The 21,030-nt window shown below is 42.3% G+C and overlaps 2 protein-coding genes across 14 annotated transcripts in view; both read left to right on the top strand.

Annotated features, from left to right (window-relative positions):
- The window catches only part of myo3a (myosin IIIA), a 45,159-nt gene extending 39,154 nt beyond the window's left edge, over positions 1 to 6,005 (top strand). For 7 of the 11 annotated variants that reach the window (XM_078792292.1, XM_078792291.1, XM_078792294.1 and 4 more), the window contains 4 exons: positions 2,115 to 2,206; positions 2,381 to 2,421; positions 4,341 to 4,565; positions 5,426 to 6,005. In XM_078792292.1, coding sequence (XP_078648418.1) covers positions 2,115 to 2,206; positions 2,381 to 2,421; positions 4,341 to 4,565; positions 5,426 to 5,552 — 485 coding nt within the window. In that variant the 3' untranslated portion in view covers positions 5,553 to 6,005. The remainder of the gene's footprint in view (positions 1 to 2,114; positions 2,207 to 2,380; positions 2,422 to 4,340; positions 4,566 to 5,425) is intronic. The other 4 variants (XM_058060603.2, XM_078792299.1, XM_078792298.1 and 1 more) reach the window with 2 other exon arrangements.
- Positions 6,006 to 6,631: 626 nt separating this feature from the next.
- On the top strand, positions 6,632 to 19,437 carry gad2 (glutamate decarboxylase 2). Of its 3 annotated transcripts, none has more exons than XR_013627780.1 (17): positions 6,632 to 6,966; positions 7,098 to 7,160; positions 7,246 to 7,389; positions 7,740 to 7,973; positions 9,061 to 9,151; positions 10,497 to 10,609; positions 10,795 to 10,910; positions 11,060 to 11,139; positions 11,230 to 11,284; positions 12,674 to 12,790; positions 13,248 to 13,312; positions 13,381 to 13,459; positions 13,528 to 13,677; positions 13,749 to 13,856; positions 15,413 to 15,502; positions 15,827 to 16,657; positions 16,864 to 19,437. XR_013627780.1 is itself a non-coding variant. In XM_058060620.2 (16 exons), the coding sequence occupies exons 1-16, from the start codon at positions 6,903 to 6,905 to the stop codon at positions 15,998 to 16,000; spliced, it is 1,743 nt and encodes a 580-aa protein (XP_057916603.2). In that variant the 5' UTR covers positions 6,632 to 6,902; the 3' UTR covers positions 16,001 to 19,437. The 3 variants fall into 3 exon arrangements, 1 of the variants encoding a protein (XP_057916603.2); XR_013627779.1 differs by having other exon boundaries at positions 16,723 to 19,437; XM_058060620.2 differs by having other exon boundaries at positions 15,827 to 19,437.
- The last annotated feature ends 1,593 nt before the right edge of the window (positions 19,438 to 21,030 follow it).

Genomic DNA, 21,030 nt, shown 5'->3' with positions numbered 1-21,030 from the left:
TCCATTGCGTTGACACCAACATGGCCGGAGGTTACGTGTAAACTTCTGTGTGTTATTTCCCACGGCTGCTGCTGCTACACTGCCAGCTCGCTTCTCCATAAATTCATGCACATAATAATCAACTCCATCACAATGGTTTTGTGACGCACACAATAAAACGTGCCGGTCACATTGCTCCTCACAGGGGAAGGTCGTCAAAAGCTTAATCACGTTTTGTGACAATTATAGCAGAATCAATTAGAGGCTATGCGGAATTGCCTTGCGCTTGTTCCTTTTGTAATACAAAGTGACCTTTCAGGCAGAGTTGCTCAATCATATTAGAAACTTTTCGCCTGCTTTTGGATGGATTTTATTCACCTGTTTTCCCCCTTGCTTGAACATGATTAATAAAGAGTAACGCTGAAAGGTCGCTGTGATATATTTGCAATAACTGTGGAATATTGTCGCCGTCCGTCACCGTTGACACAAATGATAAATTACAGCACGCGTCACGCATGAATGGCGACCGGCTGCTCACAACCACCCCCTGCTGGGGTGCGCTTGGCAAAGTTAGTAAACGTTTTTTTTTTTTTTGTGTCTGTTGGAAAATTCTAACCCGCCGAGGCCTGGAGGTTAAACTGCAGCCTGAATGGAGGGCTGCTCGATAAGTCAAAGGTCGTGCTCGGGTCGTCTCTGCGGTGACCCGGTTGGGCCGTAATGAATGAACGTGATTATGACCGCTGGTGATGCCTGCATGCTTGAACCATGGGCCCACCATGAAGCTTTCTTAAAGGTCCGCTATTTATATATTAGTCAACAATTTAACGGGTCCCACAATAGTGTTTAAAAGCCCGACTGAAGAACACATCATTTGGGGTTCCTGTAGCTTTAATGCTAATGAGCTGTGTCTCTCTCTCTCCATGAAGCAAGTGCTATTTATCCACTCTTTCCATACTGTAACTCTGCACTTGTCTAACATAGTGGATGCCATGTATCACAAACAATAGCAACGCTAACATACTGTAGCTACGGTATGTGAGCTACAGTGCTAACATTACATTCACATTTTAACAGCAATATCAAACTAGGTTAGCATTTGTTGACGAAAAATACATTACTATACAATAGTATATATACTATACAAAAACAATACTTTGTTTTAAGATGCGTAGCAAAGCCTGTGGGGAAAAAAACAATCTAAACAGAATCTAAAGAAAATATATTATTTGTTCATTGATTTTCTACCGGGGCGGCACGGTGGAAGAGTGGTTAGCGTGCAGGACTCACAGCTAGGAGACTCAAGTTCGATTCCACACTCAGCCGTCTCTGTGTGGAGTTTGCATGTTCTCCCCGTGCATGCGTGGACTTTCTCTGGGTACTCCGGTTTCCTCCCACGTTCCAAAAACATGCTAGGTTAATTGGCGACTCCAAATTGTCCATAGGTATGAATGTGAGTGTGAATGGTTGTTTGTCTATATGTGCCCTGTGATTGGCTGGCGACTCCTGTGAGGATAAGCAGTAGAAAATAAATGAATGAATGAGGCCTCTAATATGTAATGTCCCTCTGATGTACTTTGTTCCTGATCCTATCCATCCTGGTCACTCCCCAATGAAAACCTCAGCATCTTCATCTCTGCTATCTCCAGTTCTGCTTCTCAGGTGAGAGGCGGGGTACACCCTAGACTGGTCGCCAGCCAATCACAGGGCACATATAGAACATATACAACCGGAGTACCCGGAGAAAACCCACGCATGCACAGGGTGAACATGCAAACTCCACACAGAGATGGCTGAGGGTGGAATTGAACCCTGGTCTCCGAGCTGTGAGGTCTGCGTGCTAACCACTTGTCCGCAGTGCAGCCCAGAAAATATATCACAACCTACTAATTTAATTTATACTATGTTCAATTCCTCTACCCTCTCTGTATGCGACTGGCCTCGCCTCCACCCACCGAGACAAAGTATGACTGACAAACGGTCTCAGTCCGTTCATGCTGTTGTTCTATGGAACGAATGCACCAAGGCACAAATGCACTGGAATTATCCAGTTGACATCCCTATTTTTGTTAGAATGTCAGGAATAGTTTTGGAGTTTTGGAACACATTTCTAAAATTTCATCCTCCTGTCTTTTCAGCCGACAAAAGACTGTCGAGGCCCCCCCGTCGAACCCTGCAGCCAAAGACCCTAAACACGCCTGAGGACTGCACCTACTACACGCTGATTCATGTGAGTCTGCCAAAAATGTGGCAGAGCAGTTGACATTTGAACAATTCCCAACTACCATTGCTCATTAAGGTTTATTATCAGACCGCCATAAAGGTTATCAAACTTGAGCATCCATCAAGTTATTGTGTTCATACTATAGATGATCATCACTGACATGTTCGCTCTTCCTCTCAGCGCTCCGTCCAGGATGACAAACGCAAGCCCAGGAAAGAAGAGTAAGTCCATTTTTAAGCCTGATTTAACATCCTCTTTGCACACAGTGAGCCAAACGCACTATGGCGCCGACATAACGACAGTGTTTAATGGCGTGCGACATCACAATCCTCCTCTGGGAAATTTACTAGCGTCTTCTTGTGTCGCGGTCAACCCGTCGGACACGTTCTGTGGCATGTAATGTTGGAAATATGAATGTGGCCGTCTTTCAATGTATGACATTAGGGTCTTGTCATGTGGGTGTTGTACAGGACGGCAGTTTAGCATCGGTTAGGTTTTGTAGCCCAGCAAACACGGATGGGGTCAGGGTTCTTAATCATGGCGCTCTGCATACAGAGGGGGGCCGGGACCACTATTTGAGAAGCACTATTAATGACCTCTGGTTCAGAATATCAAATTAAGCCTTATTATGAGTGTACCTTTTTCGCCATTTACTATGAATAGCAGGGATCTGTATTTGGGTGAAGATAAGGGGACTACAAGCGCATCCCTGTGGAACACCGCTGTTGCATGACAGTGAAGATGGTGACAAATCCTCAAATGGTAAATTTGTGTGATCATGTTGGGGTGTGAGCTGCACGGCGGACTAGTGGTTAGCACGCAAGTCTCACAGCTAGGAGACCCGAGTTCAATTCCACCCTCGGCCATCTCTGTGTAGAGTTTGTATGTTGTCCCCGTGCATGTGTGGGTTTTCTCCGGGTACTCCGGTTTCCAAAATCAAATTTCATAAATATGAAGTTATGCAGATACTTAGTGCTATCGTGCTGGGATGCTAGCACATCAATGTTAGCATGCTAACATAATTATACTAGTATTTCTAGCATTTTCAGGGATAGGATCTTTACAAACACTTTGCGCTATGATGCTAGGTGTGAGCATGCTAATGCTTGCATGTTAGCATTCTAATATAATTATACTAACATTTTGCACTATGCATTATGTGGTGTTAGTGATGAGTGGTTAGTGTGAAGGCCTCACAGTTAGGAGACCAGAGTTAAATTTCACCCTTGGCCATCTCTGTGTGGAGTTTGCATGTTCTCCCTGTGCATGTGTGGGTTTTCTCCGGGTACTCCGGTTTCCTCCCACATTCCAAAAACATGCTAGGTTAATTAGCGACTCCAAATTGTCCATAGGTATGAATGCGAGTGTGAATGGTTGTTTGTCTATATGTGCCCTGTGATTGTATATAACAGTTTAGTGTATAAAATATTGTATATAACAATATAACAGTCACTAAAGTCATCATACAGCAACTTCACACTCAAATATACAAACATGTACCAATATGAATTTAAAAAAACTCCTTTAATGTTTTCCCATACTGTACTGCGTTTGAGCAACGCATTCATTGGGGTGCTGCAATGACGTTAGCCCCTCTCTGGGCTCCTCAAATAGGTTTTTGGAATGTAACTCCAAATTGTCCATAAGTATGTGAGCGTGAATGATTGTTTGTCTATTTGTCGCCTGTGATTGGCTGGCGACCCCTCCAGGGTGTACCCCGCATCTTGCCCAAAGACAGCTGGGATAGGCTCCAGCACCCCTGCGACCCTCGTGAGGATAAGCGTCAGAAAATGAATGAATGAATGAATGTTGGGGTGTTGGACTCCTCTGTCAATCACTCTAACGATGCAGTGGATAGAGAAGATTATTATAATCAAGATAAAGAAAGGCATCATTATCTCATCTCATCTCACATCTCATCTCATCAATGGAAGGATTTAAAAAACGCATTTCCCTGCAAGCCTTTCTTCATGTCATTGAGGCTGATTGGAATATCTGTCATTGCTGGGTAACGTGTGAAACTCATTGATCTCCGTGTGGAAATTCTCCCATCGGGTCAGCACCGGTCACACAGAGGTCAGAGTGTTGTGTACGAGAATAAAAACCCCTTGCCCCCTTTTTATGAGTCTTTTCCTTGCAGTCCAGGTAAGCTGCTGGACGAGGACGAGCACTACTACCAGGCCTTGCCCACCAGCAGATCCACTCCCGCCATTTCCACCGAGGAGGCGTCATCCAGCGGCCTTCAGAGGCGCTGGTCCATGGATAGGACGCCTTCTGTGGAAGCCCCGCCAGAACCTGCTGAGGTCAAAGAGTCCAACCAGGAAGTAGCCACCGAGCCTGAATCCAAACCTGACAAAGACACCAGGTACCGCCTGATAAAACGAGGAATACAAGAACACGTATAAAAAATATACTCAATGCCACCAGTAGCATATGAAATCATTTATTACATAAACATCATCACTCATGGGGGGGAAAAAAACACTTTGTACAAATTAACTTGTTTATACAGAGAATATACTTAAAAAAAAACAACAACCTCGAGGCAGCGGCCTCGCAAATGAGTGTGCAGATGGCGCACATGTTTGATGCCGTCGCCTGGCAGCCATGGCGCTTTAGAGTAAAGCTAATTACGGGAGAGTCGCCTGCAGCTACCCAGAATTGTTTTTTTTTTCTTCCCAAAAATTAAGACTACTTCCATCTTTCCATCAGTTGGGCCCAGAAAAGAAGCTAATGCTAATGCTAGATTGCAAAGTCAAGCATTCCAGACATTCATTCAATTTCTACCGCTTATCCTCACGAGGGTCGCTGGGGTGCTGGAGCCTATCCCAGCTGTCTTCGGGCGAGAGGCGGCGTACACCCTGGACTGGTCGCCAGCCAATCACAGGGCACATATAGACAAACAACCATTCACACTCACATTCATACCTATGGACAATTTGGAGTCGCTAATTAACCTAGCATGTTTTTGGAATGTGGGAGGAAACCGGAGTACCCGGAGAAAACCCACGCATGCACGGGGAGAACATGCAAACTCCACACAGAGATGGCCGAGGGTGGAATTGAACTGGGGTCTCCTAGCTGTGAGGTCTGCGTGCTAACCACTTGTCCGCCGTGCCGCCGACATTCCAGACATATGTTACATAAAACATGTCTGCATCATAAAGATTGTGAAAACACTTCCTGCCTTTTCTTCTTCTTCTTCTTCTTCTTCCCTTCAAATAGGCGCTCCGTTCCCAGAATTCCCTCTGCAGATAGTCGCTCTGAGGACAACCCGTACGATTTCAGACATCTACTGAGGAAGACCTCTCAGAGACGGAGGCTCATCAGGCAGTACCGAGCACAAGACTGACCTTTTTTTTTGTAGGCACGTTATGGTTATGCTCACAGCTTTGGCCTGTCATCTTTATACTGCATTTAAACATTATAGAATGCATAATAACACATGCAATTTAGTTAATTTTAGTTTTTTTTTTTGGTGCATCAGATATTCTTTGTCAGGTGGTTGATATGCTTTTAAGCTCCACATATAATTTTCTTAATATTACACCATTTGATAAGCTCATCCGTGTTTACCTTCTGGCATCATTGCTACACTTGAACATAACACGTCACAAATCTACTCAAAAAAGACTAACAGGATGTACATTAAATTGTGAAGTTACTGCCTTTTTAAAATGTATTTCTTTTAGCAATATGTGAAATATTGAATAGCGAAAGGAGAAAAATGAATGGAGCCCTGGCTGTATGCCTTGGTGTGCTCCGCATGCTTGCATTAATAAAAGAGAAAACACACAAGTAAAAAATGGTGGCTGCAGTTTTAAATCAGTGTTGCTGTTATGTTAATCATGTGGATTAGTGGTTAGCATCTTAGCCTTGCAGGGCTCACACTGAATCTGTTGCGGTCGCCAGAAGTATTCTGCAAGATTGGAATCCCTGAGCATAATGAGGACACGCAAATGGATGTTAAGTTAATACAGTTTATTTGTGTAGTTCAAGTCCACGTGAGTAAAATAGATAATGAGTAGTACATACTTTACAAGTACAAGTAGTACAAGCTGTGACACTGGAGAGAGCCTCCCTCTCCCTTTCTCTTTCTCTCCCTCTCATCCTCCTCCAGCACCGGAAGGGTGGGCGGGGGCAGGCTCCGCATGCAGCCGCCCTATGTGACGCCCTCCCCGGGCAGACGTCTTAGTTGGCATTCGGCGTGTTGTTTGGAGGGGTAAAGAAGTGGAGCAGTTGGAGTGCGTGTCACGACGCACGACGCCACGCAGCTCGTCATGACCCACAAGTGAATCACGATTACGGGATTCTTTTTTTTTTTTTTTTTTTTTGAGGGGTGGTGGTGATGACGCGAGAAGCAGTTTGGATGTGATTTGCGTCACACCTCCACACGCTCCTTTTTAAATCCACTTTTTATTTGTTTTTAGAATGTGAAAAGAAAATATTGTACTTATTTGGGACTATATATTTGCCAAATAGAGAGAGTGTGTGTGTGAGGGAGAGAGAGAGAGAAAGAGAGAGAGAGCGTTTTTTCTGCCGCTGAGTAGGACGCTGCGGTGGTTCTTGTGCAACCTCTTTTGAATTGCTGGTGTGATTTTTTTTTTTTTTTGTGGGGGTGTCGTTACCTCGCGTGTGCGTGGATGTGCACGCGTCCACTGACGTTGAGCACCACGCCACATTTGGACGGAGGCGGCACTGGATGGCGTCCCCAGGCTTCTGGTCCCTCGGTGGGGACAATCCGGGCAGCCAGAGCCCCAATACGCGTAAGTATCTCATGCATGTATCACACTTCATTTTTTTTCCACCATTTTAACTGCGTGACTTTTTTTTTGTGCGTGTTTTTGTTAAGTTACATTACGCACCTGAAGACGCTCCATCCTCTTGTTTCTTGCAGCCCGGGCTTGGTGCCAGGCAGCGGCCCAGAAACTCTCCGGAGGGCTCGGATCGAAATTATGTGGTATTTTTTCCCCTTTAAGAATGATATTTTTTTTAACATTTATGTACATTTTATTCAATATGGGGTTCATATGGTGTCCCAAAAGCGCTGCTGAACGTCGGGGAGGTGGACAAAGGTGCAGCCGAGCCCGCCGCCAAGGAGCCCCAGACGGCGACGGAAGGATGCGGCTGCAACAAAAGCTGCAACTGCACCAAAGCTGCTGTAGTCTTCTCCGATCTCTATTCAACAGGTACAAAAAAAGGCACACAAACATGCAAAATATGAATTTTACATTTTTTTTTATTGAATATCACCTTTTAATGTATGCAGTGGAACAATATTTAAAGTCAAATAGCACTCATTTTTACGCATTTTTTACGCATCATTAATTGTGAAGCTGTTACCTATTAAAAATGTCTTAAGTTATAATAAAAATCCACATTTTGATGCAGATGGGTGAGCCCATGTCTCAGTGCAGGGGTCACCTTGATTTTTTGGTGCAGTAAAAAAAAAACCTCCACAGATTCACGTTATAATAATAAAACAAACATATTATGCGCGTATTTTTATATTAAAACACACAATACTTGTCCCCTCAAGACCTTCTTCCAGCCATGGACGGCGACAGCAAGACCATGACCTTCCTGCAGGAGGTGGTGGACATCCTGCTGGCCTACATCGTCGAGTCGTTCGACCGCGACACCAAAGTGATCGACTTCCATTATCCAAACGAGCTGCTGCAGATGAACAACTGGGAGCTGCAGCATGATCCCGCCACGCTGGACGACATCTTGATCAGCTGCCGAGCCACCCTCAAGTACGCCATCAAGACAGGTGAGAAGGGGGTGAGTGGGGGGAGAAAAAAGGCGGGAGACAGAGGGCCTCATGGAGGCCTGCATGCTCAGATGGATATTTAATTGCAGAAATAACGAAAATTCATGCGTTTTGCACAGTTTCTACACAAAAAATAAAAAAATAGAAAATAAAATAAAAATAAAAATATTTTTAAAAATATTTTTAAAATAATAAATAAATATAAAATAATAATAAATGTCTAATAATACATGTCCTAAAACCAATACAATTTTGTGTTTAAAATGAAATGCTTGAATACACTTGAGTGCATCTTTCTCATGCAAGTAGGCCTCCAGTAAATATCTGATAACAATAAAAAAAAGATAACAATGTCACAGGCCCAATCTCTTGCAAAACAACAAAAATAAACATCTTTTTAAAAAGGCCTCATTATTTTTTTTTTTTGTGGCACAATAATGGCAACATTACCATAAAGTACACAGTGTGTGCAGCCTGCTGAAACATTAAAAATATTAAAATATTAAAACTTTCATTTCACACATAACATAACACATCACATAAAATTGGTACTTTAATTAAATGTGCCAGCTCAAATCATCACACATGCACGTTCCATAATTGTCTTTTTAAAGGGTATATGCAAATATGTACACAGGCCCAAGTTATGTGCCTTGTGGTGCTCCTCATTAATTTGCACCCGCATTGCACACACCCAAAAAAAAAATGCACATACTCTACAGGGAGTAATAATTAAAAGGTAATATGATTTGATTTAAAATGTTCCCCTAATTTGCTGCTTCGTTAGGATAAAATGATTGTGATTGCATGCATATCATTAACACACAGCAAGAAATTATATAGGAAATGTAATTAAATACACCATTAAACCAGTAGAAATATACACTTTTTGTAATAATATAGGGAATACCAGACGTAAAAATAGCTATATAAATATTAGATGGGGGAAAGAAATGTGGCCTGAGCCTTGCTTGAAAAAAAAAAAAACAAAACAATTTTAACATAGCAAAAAATGTAGCAGTTCTACATGGTATAAAGAATGAAATAATGTTACTGATTTCAAACGTTCCTACCGTGTCTCCCTCAGCCCACCCGAGGTACTTCAACCAGCTCTCCACAGGATTAGACATGGTCGGCCTGGCTGCTGACTGGCTGACGTCCACCGCCAACACCAACATGTACGTGACTGCCATTCATCACCATTCTCCTCATCATCACCATCACCATCCTCCCAGCCGTTTCCGGTCCAGTCAGCACAGCGTCTGCACGTGCTGATAGTGTCTCTTCCCCCCCCCGCTGCCAAATCGGGAAGAGGGTGTGTGTGTATGGGGGTGGGGGGAGTAAATTGGCCCCCTTTAACCCCGCCGTCTCTCGTTTTCTATTTTGTGCACCACCTCCCTCTCTCTTTGCATCCCCATGGGAACAAGAGAGGGAGAAAATTAGCTGTGAAATTAAATCCAGCAGCTCCATTTAGTGTCTGTTTTGGGGCTGATAAAGCCTGCCATGTTGTCCAATGGTGACTTTATAGAACTCTCATTAGCCTCATAGCTTGTACCTATAGGTGGAAAAATGTATTGTTTATAGCTATCTTTACTGTAGGACATTACAATGTTTAAAAAAAAATAGGAACAATATAAACATAATATGGCAGTGTAATTATTCCTACACTCTTAAAAATCCTGGTTAAAAACAACCCAATCTGGGTTGTTTCCCAACCCAACGCTGGTTAAATATTAAATATTTTAACCCAAATATATATATATATATATATATACTATATATAGTATATATATTTTATTATTGTATGCTAATACTATTAATAATATATTACAATGATAATGACACCAATTCATTCATTTTCTACCGCTTTTTCCTCATGAGGGTCGCGGGGGGTGCTGGAGCCTATCCCAGCTGTCTTCGGGCGAGAGGCGGGGTACACCCTGGACTGGTCGCCAGCCAATCACAGGGCACATATAGACAAACAACCATTCACACTCACATTCATACCTATGGACAATTTGGAGTCGCCAATTAACCTAGCATGTTTTTTTTGGAATGTTGGAGGAAACCGGAGTACCCGGAGAAAACCCACACATGCACGGGGAGAACATGCAAACTCCACACAGAGATGGCCGAGGGTGGAATTGAACCCTCGTCTCCTAGCTGTGAATGACACTAATGTAACAATAAAATATTTATTAAAATTCAACATTTCCGGAACATAAAAAATATAACAACTCACAACATTTCCTTCACATGAACAAATTATGTACAACAAAATAATATTTTAAGAACGGGTGAGGGGGACAGCTATGAGAGAGTGATATATACATAGAACAAGAGGGAGAGGAGAGAAAGAAAGGGGGGGGGGCAGTCTGATTACAGGAAAGTAATTGGGTTTGCAAGAATGTCACCAATAGGGACACAGTTCCCTCAAGTTCATCATTACAATGGAAAATAATGGGCATATATATATTTAATATTTAATAATAATAATTTTTGGTCTGTGATGTCACCACGCAGGTTCACCTACGAGGTGGCACCAGTGTTCGTGCTGCTGGAGTACGTTACTCTGAAGAAGATGAGGGAAATCATCGGCTGGCAGGACGGCCGTGGAGATGGCATCTTCTCCCCTGGTAATGCACGTGTCACGTCGCCCCGTGCTTGTGCGGTGGAGCAAGCCAGCGAGCTGCCAATTTGCATATAGATGAGCCCCCTCCCCTTCCTTCCCAAAAAAATAGAACATTTTGTTCCCCCCCAAAGCACCCCGTTTTTTTTAATTTGTGCTTATGATAATTGTGCTGCACAATGTGTCCCCTAGGTGGTGCTATTTCCAACATGTATGCCATGCTGTTGGCCCGCTTCAAGATGTTCCCTGAAGTCAAGGAGAAAGGGATGTCGTCCGTCCCCAGGCTGGTGGCCTTCACGTCTGAACACGTATGGACCTGAAAAAGATATTTAATCATAATATTTTGTATTTTATCAATTAAAATCAAGATTTATTTGTGTTTAGCATACTTTATTTTTCCACATCTGCTTACTGGTTGTCAATTAATTCATTACTTTCATATTCTGGAACCTTCCAGAGTCATTTCTCCATCAAAAAAGGAGCAGCAGCCCTCGGTATTGGCACCGAGAGCGTCATCTGCATCAAGGCTGATGAAAGGTATATTCCAGTTCCATATTCATGTGCACAAACAAACAATACTGCAGTTTTAACTGTGGAAATATATCCTTATTATTCCTCCCTTATCAGTGGAAAGATGATCCCTTCTGACCTGGAGAGGAGGATTCTGGAGGCCAAACAGAAGGTGGTAATATATCATCTGTATCAGGGGTGTCCAAAGTGCGGCTCAGTAGCCATATTCAGTCCGTTGCATATTCTAAAAAATAAGATAAGGCATATATACTACTACAGTTATACTTTTTCTTAAACTAGCTTAACATATATTGACCTACACTGGTTTGGTTTTAGCGTAGCAATGGATATGGAAAATGTTGGACACCCCTGATCTGAATCACAAATTAGAGATGGTCCTCTGTTTATGATGTTTCGTGGTTATGATGCACTCCCAAAAATGTACTTCTAGTTTACTTATACTTACTTACTTATAGTATAGTAGAATCTCCAGCTATCATTTCCAGTTCCATCCGTGGGACAATTCCTCCAGCGTGTCCTAGATCCAACCCTAGGGCCTCCTCCCGGCCAGGCACGCCAAAACCACCTGACCAGGGTGGGGGTCCAGGAGGCATATGGACTACATACCTGTGCCACCTCAACTGTCTCCTCTCCATGTGAGGAGCAGCGGCTTCTCACCTTATCTTTTAGTGTGAATCGAGCCAGGTCTCCCTGATGGCAGTGCGCCAAAGAAAAGGAAAGCCAGGACCATTGAAATAATGCTCAGAAAGTAGATGTGTCCATCTTCAAGGATTAAGATGGTATCCTTGAATTTGTGAAAGAGGCGGGGTACATCCTGGATTGGTCGCCAGCCAATCACAGGGCACATATAGACAAACAACCATTCATAACTATGGACAATTTGGAGTCGCTAATTAACCTAGCATGTTTTTTTGGAATGTGGGAGAAAAACGGAGTACCCGGAGAAAACCCACGCATGCACGGGAAGAACATGCAAACTCCACACAGAGTTCACAATTGAACTCGGGTCTCCTAGCTGTAGGCCTTCGCGCTAACCACTCATCACTAACACCACATAATGCATAGTTCACAATGTTAGTATAATTATGTTAGAATGCTAACATGCAAACATTAGCATGCTCACACCTAGCATAATAGCGCAAAGTGTTTGTAAAGATACTATCCCTAAAATGCTAGAAATGTTAGTATAATTATGTTAGCATGCTAACATTGATGTGCTAGCATGCTAACACCCAGCATGATAGCGCTAGGTGTCATAACTTCATATTTATGAAATTTGATTTTGGAAACCGGAGTACCCGGAGAAAACCCACACATGCACGGGGAGAACATGCAAACTCCACACAGAGGGTGGAATTGAACTCGGGTCTCCTAGCTGTGAGGCATGTGCGCTAACCACTCGTCCTCCGTGCAGCCGAGCGAGTTAATTAATTAAGCAAAAATCAACTTGTGTGTCTTGGAAACGAAACTCCTCCATAAACCGAGGACCTCCTGTATCGTTGCGCTCTCTGAAATGTTACGTCACTTATTCTCCATACAGGGGTTCGTCCCGTTTTTTGTCAGCGCCACGGCCGGCACGACGGTGTACGGCGCCTTCGACCCTCTCATCGCCATTTCGGATATTTGCAAGAAGTACAACATCTGGATGCACGTGGATGTAAGTCAACTTTATTGCGTCCATTGCAAGTACAAATAAAGAGCTCAACCCATTTGAGTTTGACAAATTATAGTATAAGGTGCTTTGCTTTGACCTACATTGGAGCTCACACACACACACACAGCCGGGAGGAGGAAAAAAAAAAGGGAGCACAGGCTGTAAATCATCTCCTCCCATGACTCGGCCATTATTGACCCCCCCACACACTATTCCCTGCTCGCTGAAGTCTGGATGATTTAGCTCTGACAGCAACGCCTCAATTAAGGGACACAAATGGCTTTCCACGTCTAGAGCGTGGGAGGTTATTGTTGATGCTGCATAAGCTAGCCTTCTAAGTACTAAGTGTTGCCATTACTTATGTTTAAATGTAAAATAAAATGTAGCACGAGTTCATACATCAGGTAAAGAATATGTTGTTGTCCTTGTGTGGCAATCATGTGACTCGCTGTCCTGTCAGGGGGCGTGGGGAGGAAGTCTGCTCATGTCCCGGAGACACAGGTGGAAGCTTGATGGCGTTGAGAGGCAAGTGGACTACGACTAACGTGGCTAATAGTGTTAGCTTAAAACAAAAACAATGCCTGTCTCTCCAGGGCCAATTCAGTGACATGGAACCCACACAAGATGATGTCCGTCCCACTGCAGTGTTCTGCCCTGCTGGTGCGAGAGGAGGTGAGTTATTTTTTTTCCGCCATATTATTCTGACTTTGTGACGCTAAAGAAGTTCTCATCCGCTGCAGGGTCTGATGCAGAACTGCAACCAGATGCACGCCTGCTACCTGTTCCAGCAGGACAAGCACTACGACCTCTCCTACGACACCGGAGACAAAGCTCTGCAGTGCGGACGCCACGTGGACATCTTTAAGCTGTGGCTTATGTGGAGGGCCAAGGTACGCATCACTTGCAATTCAGCCGTGATGCATTATGGGAAGTAACAGGTGTCTTTTTTTATCCTCCGCAGGGTACCATCGGGTTTGAGGCTCAGATTGATAAATGTCTGGAGCTGTCAGAGTATCTGTACAACAAGATTAAGGACAGGGAAGGATACGAGATGGTGTTTGACGGCAAAGTAGGTCCACATTTTTTTTTTAACATTGTGGCATGATTATACTTTCAATTTATGAATTATTATCAAAGTTTAAACTTGTTAGCACTATGTAAAATCAATTCATTTTGAGCGGTAATCACTGTTGTATAGCATCCAAAGACATACTGGATATAGAGAGAACTAGCACCCTCTGGTGCATTTATTAAGCATTGCAGGGTCCTGAAGGGCCGACGGCATTTCAAGCTCCTGCAGGCAGTGTAATAATCTGCCATTGTGTGTGTGTAATGAATGCATAATTTCTCATATGCATATGAATAGGGTGATGTCAGAAATATGCATCAGCGACCACAGGAGAACAAAAGCGTGTGTGTGTGTGTGTGTGTGTGTGTGCAGATATGACCATATATTAAGCACTCAAAGATGCCTGTGGACACGCAGCAGCTCTTTAACACTTTAGCTTCCATTTCTATTAATATATTTCAGACATCTGGTAAAGATACTGTATCAGGCCAAACACTGTTCCTATCAAGTCCTGTAGGTGGCACTGTGGGGCTGGGGGTCTACTTTTCTAGCTATATTGCTATTAAATATGAATTGTAATGAAATGCTATAATCCGAAACTGAATTAGAAATTCCGTACAGTAGAATTTGTTATTTAAAAAAAGGAATACCTATGGACAATTTGGAGTCGCCAATTAACCTAGCATATTTTTGGAATGTGGGAGGAAGTGGGAGTCTCCGGAGAAAACCCACACGGCCACCGTGCAGACTTAAACTTTCAGACTGTTTTAGTGTAGTAAATACATCTGCATCTTATACTTGTTGTGTGAGATGTGTGTCTTTATTTGAGGAGCCCAGAGAGGGGCTAACGTCATTGCAGCACCCCAATGAATGTGTTGCTCAAATGCAATACAGTATGGGAAAACTTTAAAGGAGTTTTTTTTTTAATTCATATTGGTACATGTTTGTATATTTGAGTGTGAAATTGCTGTATGATTACTTTAGTGACGGTTATATTGGTATATACATATATAGACAAACAACCATTCACACTCACATTCATACCTATGGACAATTTGGAGTCGCTAATTAACCTAGCATGTTTTTAGAATGTGGAAGGAAACCGAAGTACCCGGAGAAAACCCATGCATGCACGGGGAGAACATGCAAACTCCACACAGAGATGGCTGAGGGATCGGGATTGAACTCGCGTCTCCTTGCTGTGAGGTCTGCGCGCTAACCACTCGACCGCTGTGTAGCCGGACATAGTAATAATAATAATAATAATGATAATAAGACATAACTACGGCTTGTGCTCATGTGTGTTGCTATAAATTGGTTCCCCAGTGGAGCTGAGTGGTGGGCAGACAGGAAGTGATGTTGGAAGTTCAGAGCCAAGTTACAATAACAACAACTATATTCAACCACAAAACAGCATAAATTATTCATCACTATATTTAAATATTTATTTTATATTCATATATACACCACAAAAAAAATCCCCAATAAAATATGAAATGATACCTACAGATATAATATGATATATGATGTTATGCCGCCTTTTGTGTTCCCTGCAGCCTCAGCACACCAACGTCTGCTTCTGGTACCTTCCTCCCGGGATCCGCTACATGGAGGATAAAGAAGAGAAGAAGAAACGCTTGCACAAGGTAAACCAAAAATTCCCACTCGGGGACTTGCAATAAAACTCTTCAAAACGTGTTCATGTAAAGGTCAAACTGTGAGGGTGTTGAATTAGACGTGATCATTCAGCATTAGGAGACGGCTAATTGGCAATTAGGACCAACAGATGGGGCTCCGTTCTTTTTGAAAAGCATCGTATGCGCATCCTGTCGCACTTCCTGTTGGTGCATGTCCCAATTCTTTTGTCCATATGTGACTATTTCTTGCGTTGCATTTAATGTAATGCATGCGGATGACAGTGAAGTATACAGAGAAGAACACATCATCACCGTCATCACCTATATATATAGGTGGCGCCGGTCATCAAAGCCCGTATGATGGAGTACGGTACCACCATGGTCAGCTACCAGCCGCAGGGGGACAAGGTCAACTTCTTCCGCATGGTCATCTCCAATCCTGCTGCCACCTTCGAGGACATCGACTTTCTTATCGAGGAAATCGAGCGCCTCGGCCAGGATCTATAAGACTTCGTCTCGATGAATTGTTTGTGGTGAATGTAATTGGTAAACTTCCTTTATTCCTCCAAATGAAGCTATTTAAGAGTATATTTGTGATATACATATATATATAAATATATATATATACAGTATCTATATGATGTATTGTCGCTTGGCTGTGGACTGGGCGGCGCCGCGTTCACCGCTTTGTAAAAGTGCTTCTGTCCGCCTCTTTGCTAGTGTCGTCCCACCCGGAGACGTGTGATACGTGCTGTAACGTAAGCTGTACGTTTGTGTCATGTGCAATAATTCCACAATTAACTTTTTTTTATTAATTTTTCAATCAATTCATCATTTTCCCAGTGCCAAAGCGGCTGTGTTCTTGCGTGACTAGCATTTATTTGTGGGTGGAAAGAGCACTTTGCCTTCCTTGCCTCAGCTTAATTAACTGCCTTTAGCTCATTTGCCGATGCTAGCTTACCGCCGACTTATACAAACAAACATGGCCGCCATTAGAACTAAGTCAATGTTGAATTAGGAAAGGTAATGAATCAAGGAGGGGAATGAAAGTGGGATTGTTAGCACACCGCTAGCTTCATCGCTAAACGCAATCGGACTTGGTGTCAAAATATCATTTTAGATATTAGCATAATTTGAATTGTCGGAACGTTGGTTCTTGAAGTAGCCACTCCAGAACCAAATAACAACTTCCTGTTATGTAAATGAGCTGGTTTTGATTACTAATACAGGCCTATCAATCCAGGAGGTTGCTATACGAGATCCATCGTGTTGTTCAAAGTAGAGTGGGGGTTTGTTCGGCTTGAAGTAACCACTCCAGAACCAAATAACTTCCTGTTATGTAAATGAGCTGGTTTTGATTACTAATAGAGGCCTATCAATCCAGGAGGTTGCTATACGAGATCCATCATGTTGTTCAAAGTAGAGTGGGGGTTTGTTCGGCTTGAAGTAGCCACTCCAGAACCAAATAACTTCCTGTTATGTAAATGAGCTGGTTTTGATTGCTAATACAGGCCTATCGATCCAGGAGGTTGCTATATGAGATCCATCGTGTTGTTCAAAGTAGAGTGGGGGTTTGTTCGGCTTGAAGTAGCCACTCCAGAACCAAATAACTTCCTGTTATGTAAATGAGCTGGTTTTGATTACTAATAGAGGCCTATCAATCCAGGAGGTTGCTATACGAGATCCATCATGTTGTTCAAAGTAGAGTGGGGGTTTGTTCGGCTTGAAGTAGCCACTCCAGAACCAAATAACAACTTCCTGTTATGTAAATGAGCTGGTTTTGATTGCTAATACAGGCCTATCAATCCAGGAGGTTGCTATACGAGATCCATCGGGTTGTTCAAAGTAGAGTGGGGGTTTGTTCGGCTTGAAGTAGCCACTCAGAACCAAATAACAACTTCCTGTTATGTAAATGAGCTGGTTTTGATTGCTAATACAGGCCTATCGATCCAGGAGGTTGCTATATGAGATCCATCGTGTTGTTCAAAGTAGAGTGGGGGTTTGTTCGGCTTGACGTAGCCACTCCAGAACCAAATAACAACTTCCTGTTATGTAAATGAGCTGGTTTTGATTGCTTATAGAGGCCTATCAATCCAGGAGGTTGCTATACAAGATCCATCGTGTTGTTCAAAGTAGAGTGGGGGTTTGTTCGGCTTGAAGTAGCCACTCCAGAACCAAATAACTTCCTGTTATGTAAATGAGCTGGTTTTGATTGCTAATACAGGCCTATCAATCCAGGAGGTTGCTATACGAGATCCATCGTGTTGTTCAAAGTAGAGTGGGGGTTTGTTCGGCTTGAAGTAGCCACTCCAGAACCAAATAATAACTTCCTGTTATGTAAATGAGCTGGTTTTGATTGCTAATACAGGCCTATCAATCCAGGAGGTTGCTATACGAGATCCATCGTGTTGTTCAAAGTAGAGTGGGGGTTTGTTCAGCTTGCTACAAGTGCGTTAGCATTGTTTCTAACTGACTATTTTGTGTTCTTATAAACCACATTTGAGATTTCAACATGAAAAAAAACTTTCTGTTAATTTTTTACCAATTTTTGACCTTTTTTTTAGTGTCCATCTATTACGTTGTGGTCGTCTACCACCATTTGTTTCTAGTTAGATGAATGCGTATTTCTTCTTTTTTTTTTTGAGGCCACAACAAAAAAGCCTCCTTGATTCCTCCTAAAGCAATATGGGTCCAATCATTAGAAAGCACAATTAGCTCCACATGGTGTACAATCACTTGATGTAAATAGTATATACATGTACATGTACATAAGACGTATAAGCAGAGACTATTTGTGAGGTATGTCATATTTTCTAGTCTAAAAGTCTTGTTTGTCTTCTATTACTTTGTGTGTCAACTTGTTTCTTGTATACAAAGGGGACCGAAGTGTGTATTTCCCTTTTCTGTGTCCCCGAGTGTGTCGTGAGCGTGCAGCGGCCATGTTGGGGCCCCCTTTTGGAAGCACTTTTGTGGTGACAGTTTGTGTGTTTGTGTAAGTGTGCTGCCTTAGTATCGCGTATAGTTCTCTCTTGTGCACTTTAGTATACACACACACACACACACATGAACCAATGACCTTTAAATTTAAAATGACCTTTAAATTGGGGTGTACTCTAACTTTGAATGTGCAATCACACTTTATGTGTTTATAAAAAATTATGGTATTTTTGAAAGCAGCTCCGTTGCGACGAGGTGGTCCGATCCGACACAGGCAACATCCGCGGCGTCGGTGCCAAACGTTGTGCTTGTCGTGGCGTCGCTTCCTGCTGCACGTTTGCATGCGCTGCCTTGCCTGCCCCGCTTATGTGATGTACAGCCTCCAATGTATATTTAACAGTATATATCCACGTCTGTATCTATTTATATACATATATTTATATACATATATATATACAGTGTTGTTGCTTTGTAAGTAGCTCTGTCTAGCTTGTATAACCTCGTATACGCTTTTACGTGCTTCCTGTATACGTCCGTCTGTGCAGCCTGCATGCTGACCTTGCCTCGTGACCTCTTGCGCTTCACGCTCTGTCTTCCTCTTCTTCTTCTTCTTCTTCTTCTTCTTCTTCTGCCGCTTTGCCTGTCGCCGCCCTAAGTGTGATATATTCTCGCTGCATGTTCCAGCCGCTCTGTCGCCGTATTTAACCTTTTCTCTCTTTCGCTCCTGGCAGCGACGACCTCTCGGCTAGCTTAAAACTGCCACTGCTCCGTTTGCGCGCCCGACATGCCATGTTGACTTGTGTCGGAGCGGCCTTAACTGTCACAGACGCCCCCCCCCTCTTGAAGCAGTAAAAAAAAAAACGGATCAAATCTAACCCTTTATTGCTAATATATCAGAATCCCAATCATTTACACTAGATGTGGTTCCAAGTCCTGCTCTGTATTCCGCTAAGTGATTTCTGTCCTGAATTATGTGTTATAACAAAATAAATATTTAAGTAATTTAACACTTTTGGCTTTTTTTTTTTTGCTCTCATGTCTGTTATACATTACATAAAGTGCTCAATTGTTTAAAAATAGATGAAAATCGTATGTAAACTCACTTGGAACAGTCAAGTTCTGTACTGTATTACATATTTAATATTATATTTGACATGGCATAATCTTTTGCCACCCCTGTTAGAGCACAGTACATTATTTAAAAGTTATACACTAGAGTTAAAGAGGAAGAAACAATATGAAAATAGAGGGTGGTAAAGTGGCTATTTAAAGAGGCCTGTTGTCTCTGTCTCTTGGAGGTGCTACAATCCCACAGTTTTACAGTGTTTTTGGTAAATACAGTAACCTTCCATTGTGTATTTTTGTGTTTAATTCAGTTAAAATACAGCTGTGAAAAATAATAATGATACAATATGGCAAACATGTTTAAAAATCAATTTATTAACTTTGTCTCCCTCTTGTGGTTGCTACCGTAATAACTGTATTGCTGATTCTCATTCACTCAGTAGTTTCATTACTCTGACTTTCTCTGTTTTGCTTTGAAGTACTCTGTCTTGAAAAAATATTTGAAAAAAAATATTTTATCCACAGGTGGGGATGTAATACCTCATTGTACGACCATTTTTAAAACGGTTATGAGACATGAAAACCCCAGAATGCATTGCGGATAGCAGGTGAGTACTTAAGTCACTACAATAAACAATTATTCATAATATAATTATTATTTTAATTAATCGGGTTTTAAGTAGTCATACCCGACGTTATGATAAAAAATTGATGTATTTGTTTGTTATGGTGAATATTTGCTCTTTCAATTATGCGCTAGCTAGCTCGCTATGTAAGCTAGCTAGCTACGTTTTTTTAAACAATTTATTACAAACTTCAAATGTACAAAACAATATAAGCAGAATTACAGGACCATTAAAGCGCAATTCTACAGAACAATATCAACATAAATAAGAAAAAGTAATTAAAGAAAGGAATGTGCGAGGGAGCTAGCTAGCTTACGTAAGCTAGTTAGCTACGTGAGCTAGCTAGCTTACGTAACTGAGTAACTGAGTCATATGCTTATGGCGGCGTCTAAAGGTCAAAAAGGTTCGCAGTTAATCACTGTTTTATGTTATAAGTTTCCCTTTTACATTTATGGTTACACCGCTTTCCCCACAAAGTTGTCTTTTCACACTTGATTTACGAGCTCATTGACATATGTGCGCAGTCATGGTGGCTGCTTTAGCCTAGCTTATTGACCTAACGGCAATAAGGTCAGGACTTCTGTGTCTTTAAATGGGTCCAGATGTTTGTGTGTTCACTTTGCTGTCCTCCTGAACTCTGTAATGATGCTGCTGCTGCATTCATTAGTGTTACGTTTCACCCTAGCACGTCCTTATCTTTCTTTGGGTAGCACTTCACCCCACACACACACAAATATATATTTATAGCAGTGTCAAGGTTTAAAGGCTCTGATTATTATTTTAAGACGATTCGATAAACCTGCTGAGAATTATGGTAATGGTTTTATTTCATTTGAACATGCATCAGATTACAATTGAATGCATCACATAATCAGTTCACAGTTCCACATGTCCAAAAGGAGTAGGAAG

This window comes from Doryrhamphus excisus, linkage group LG7, assembly GCF_037039965.1.
Source record: "Doryrhamphus excisus strain RoL-2023G ecotype Guam linkage group LG7, RoL_Dexc_Guam_v1.1, whole genome shotgun sequence".
In the NCBI taxonomy this organism is placed as follows: domain Eukaryota; kingdom Metazoa; phylum Chordata; class Actinopteri; order Syngnathiformes; family Syngnathidae; genus Doryrhamphus; species Doryrhamphus excisus.
The sequence above is the reverse complement of the archived record's forward strand: the minus strand, read 5'-3'. Positions and strand labels throughout refer to the sequence as shown.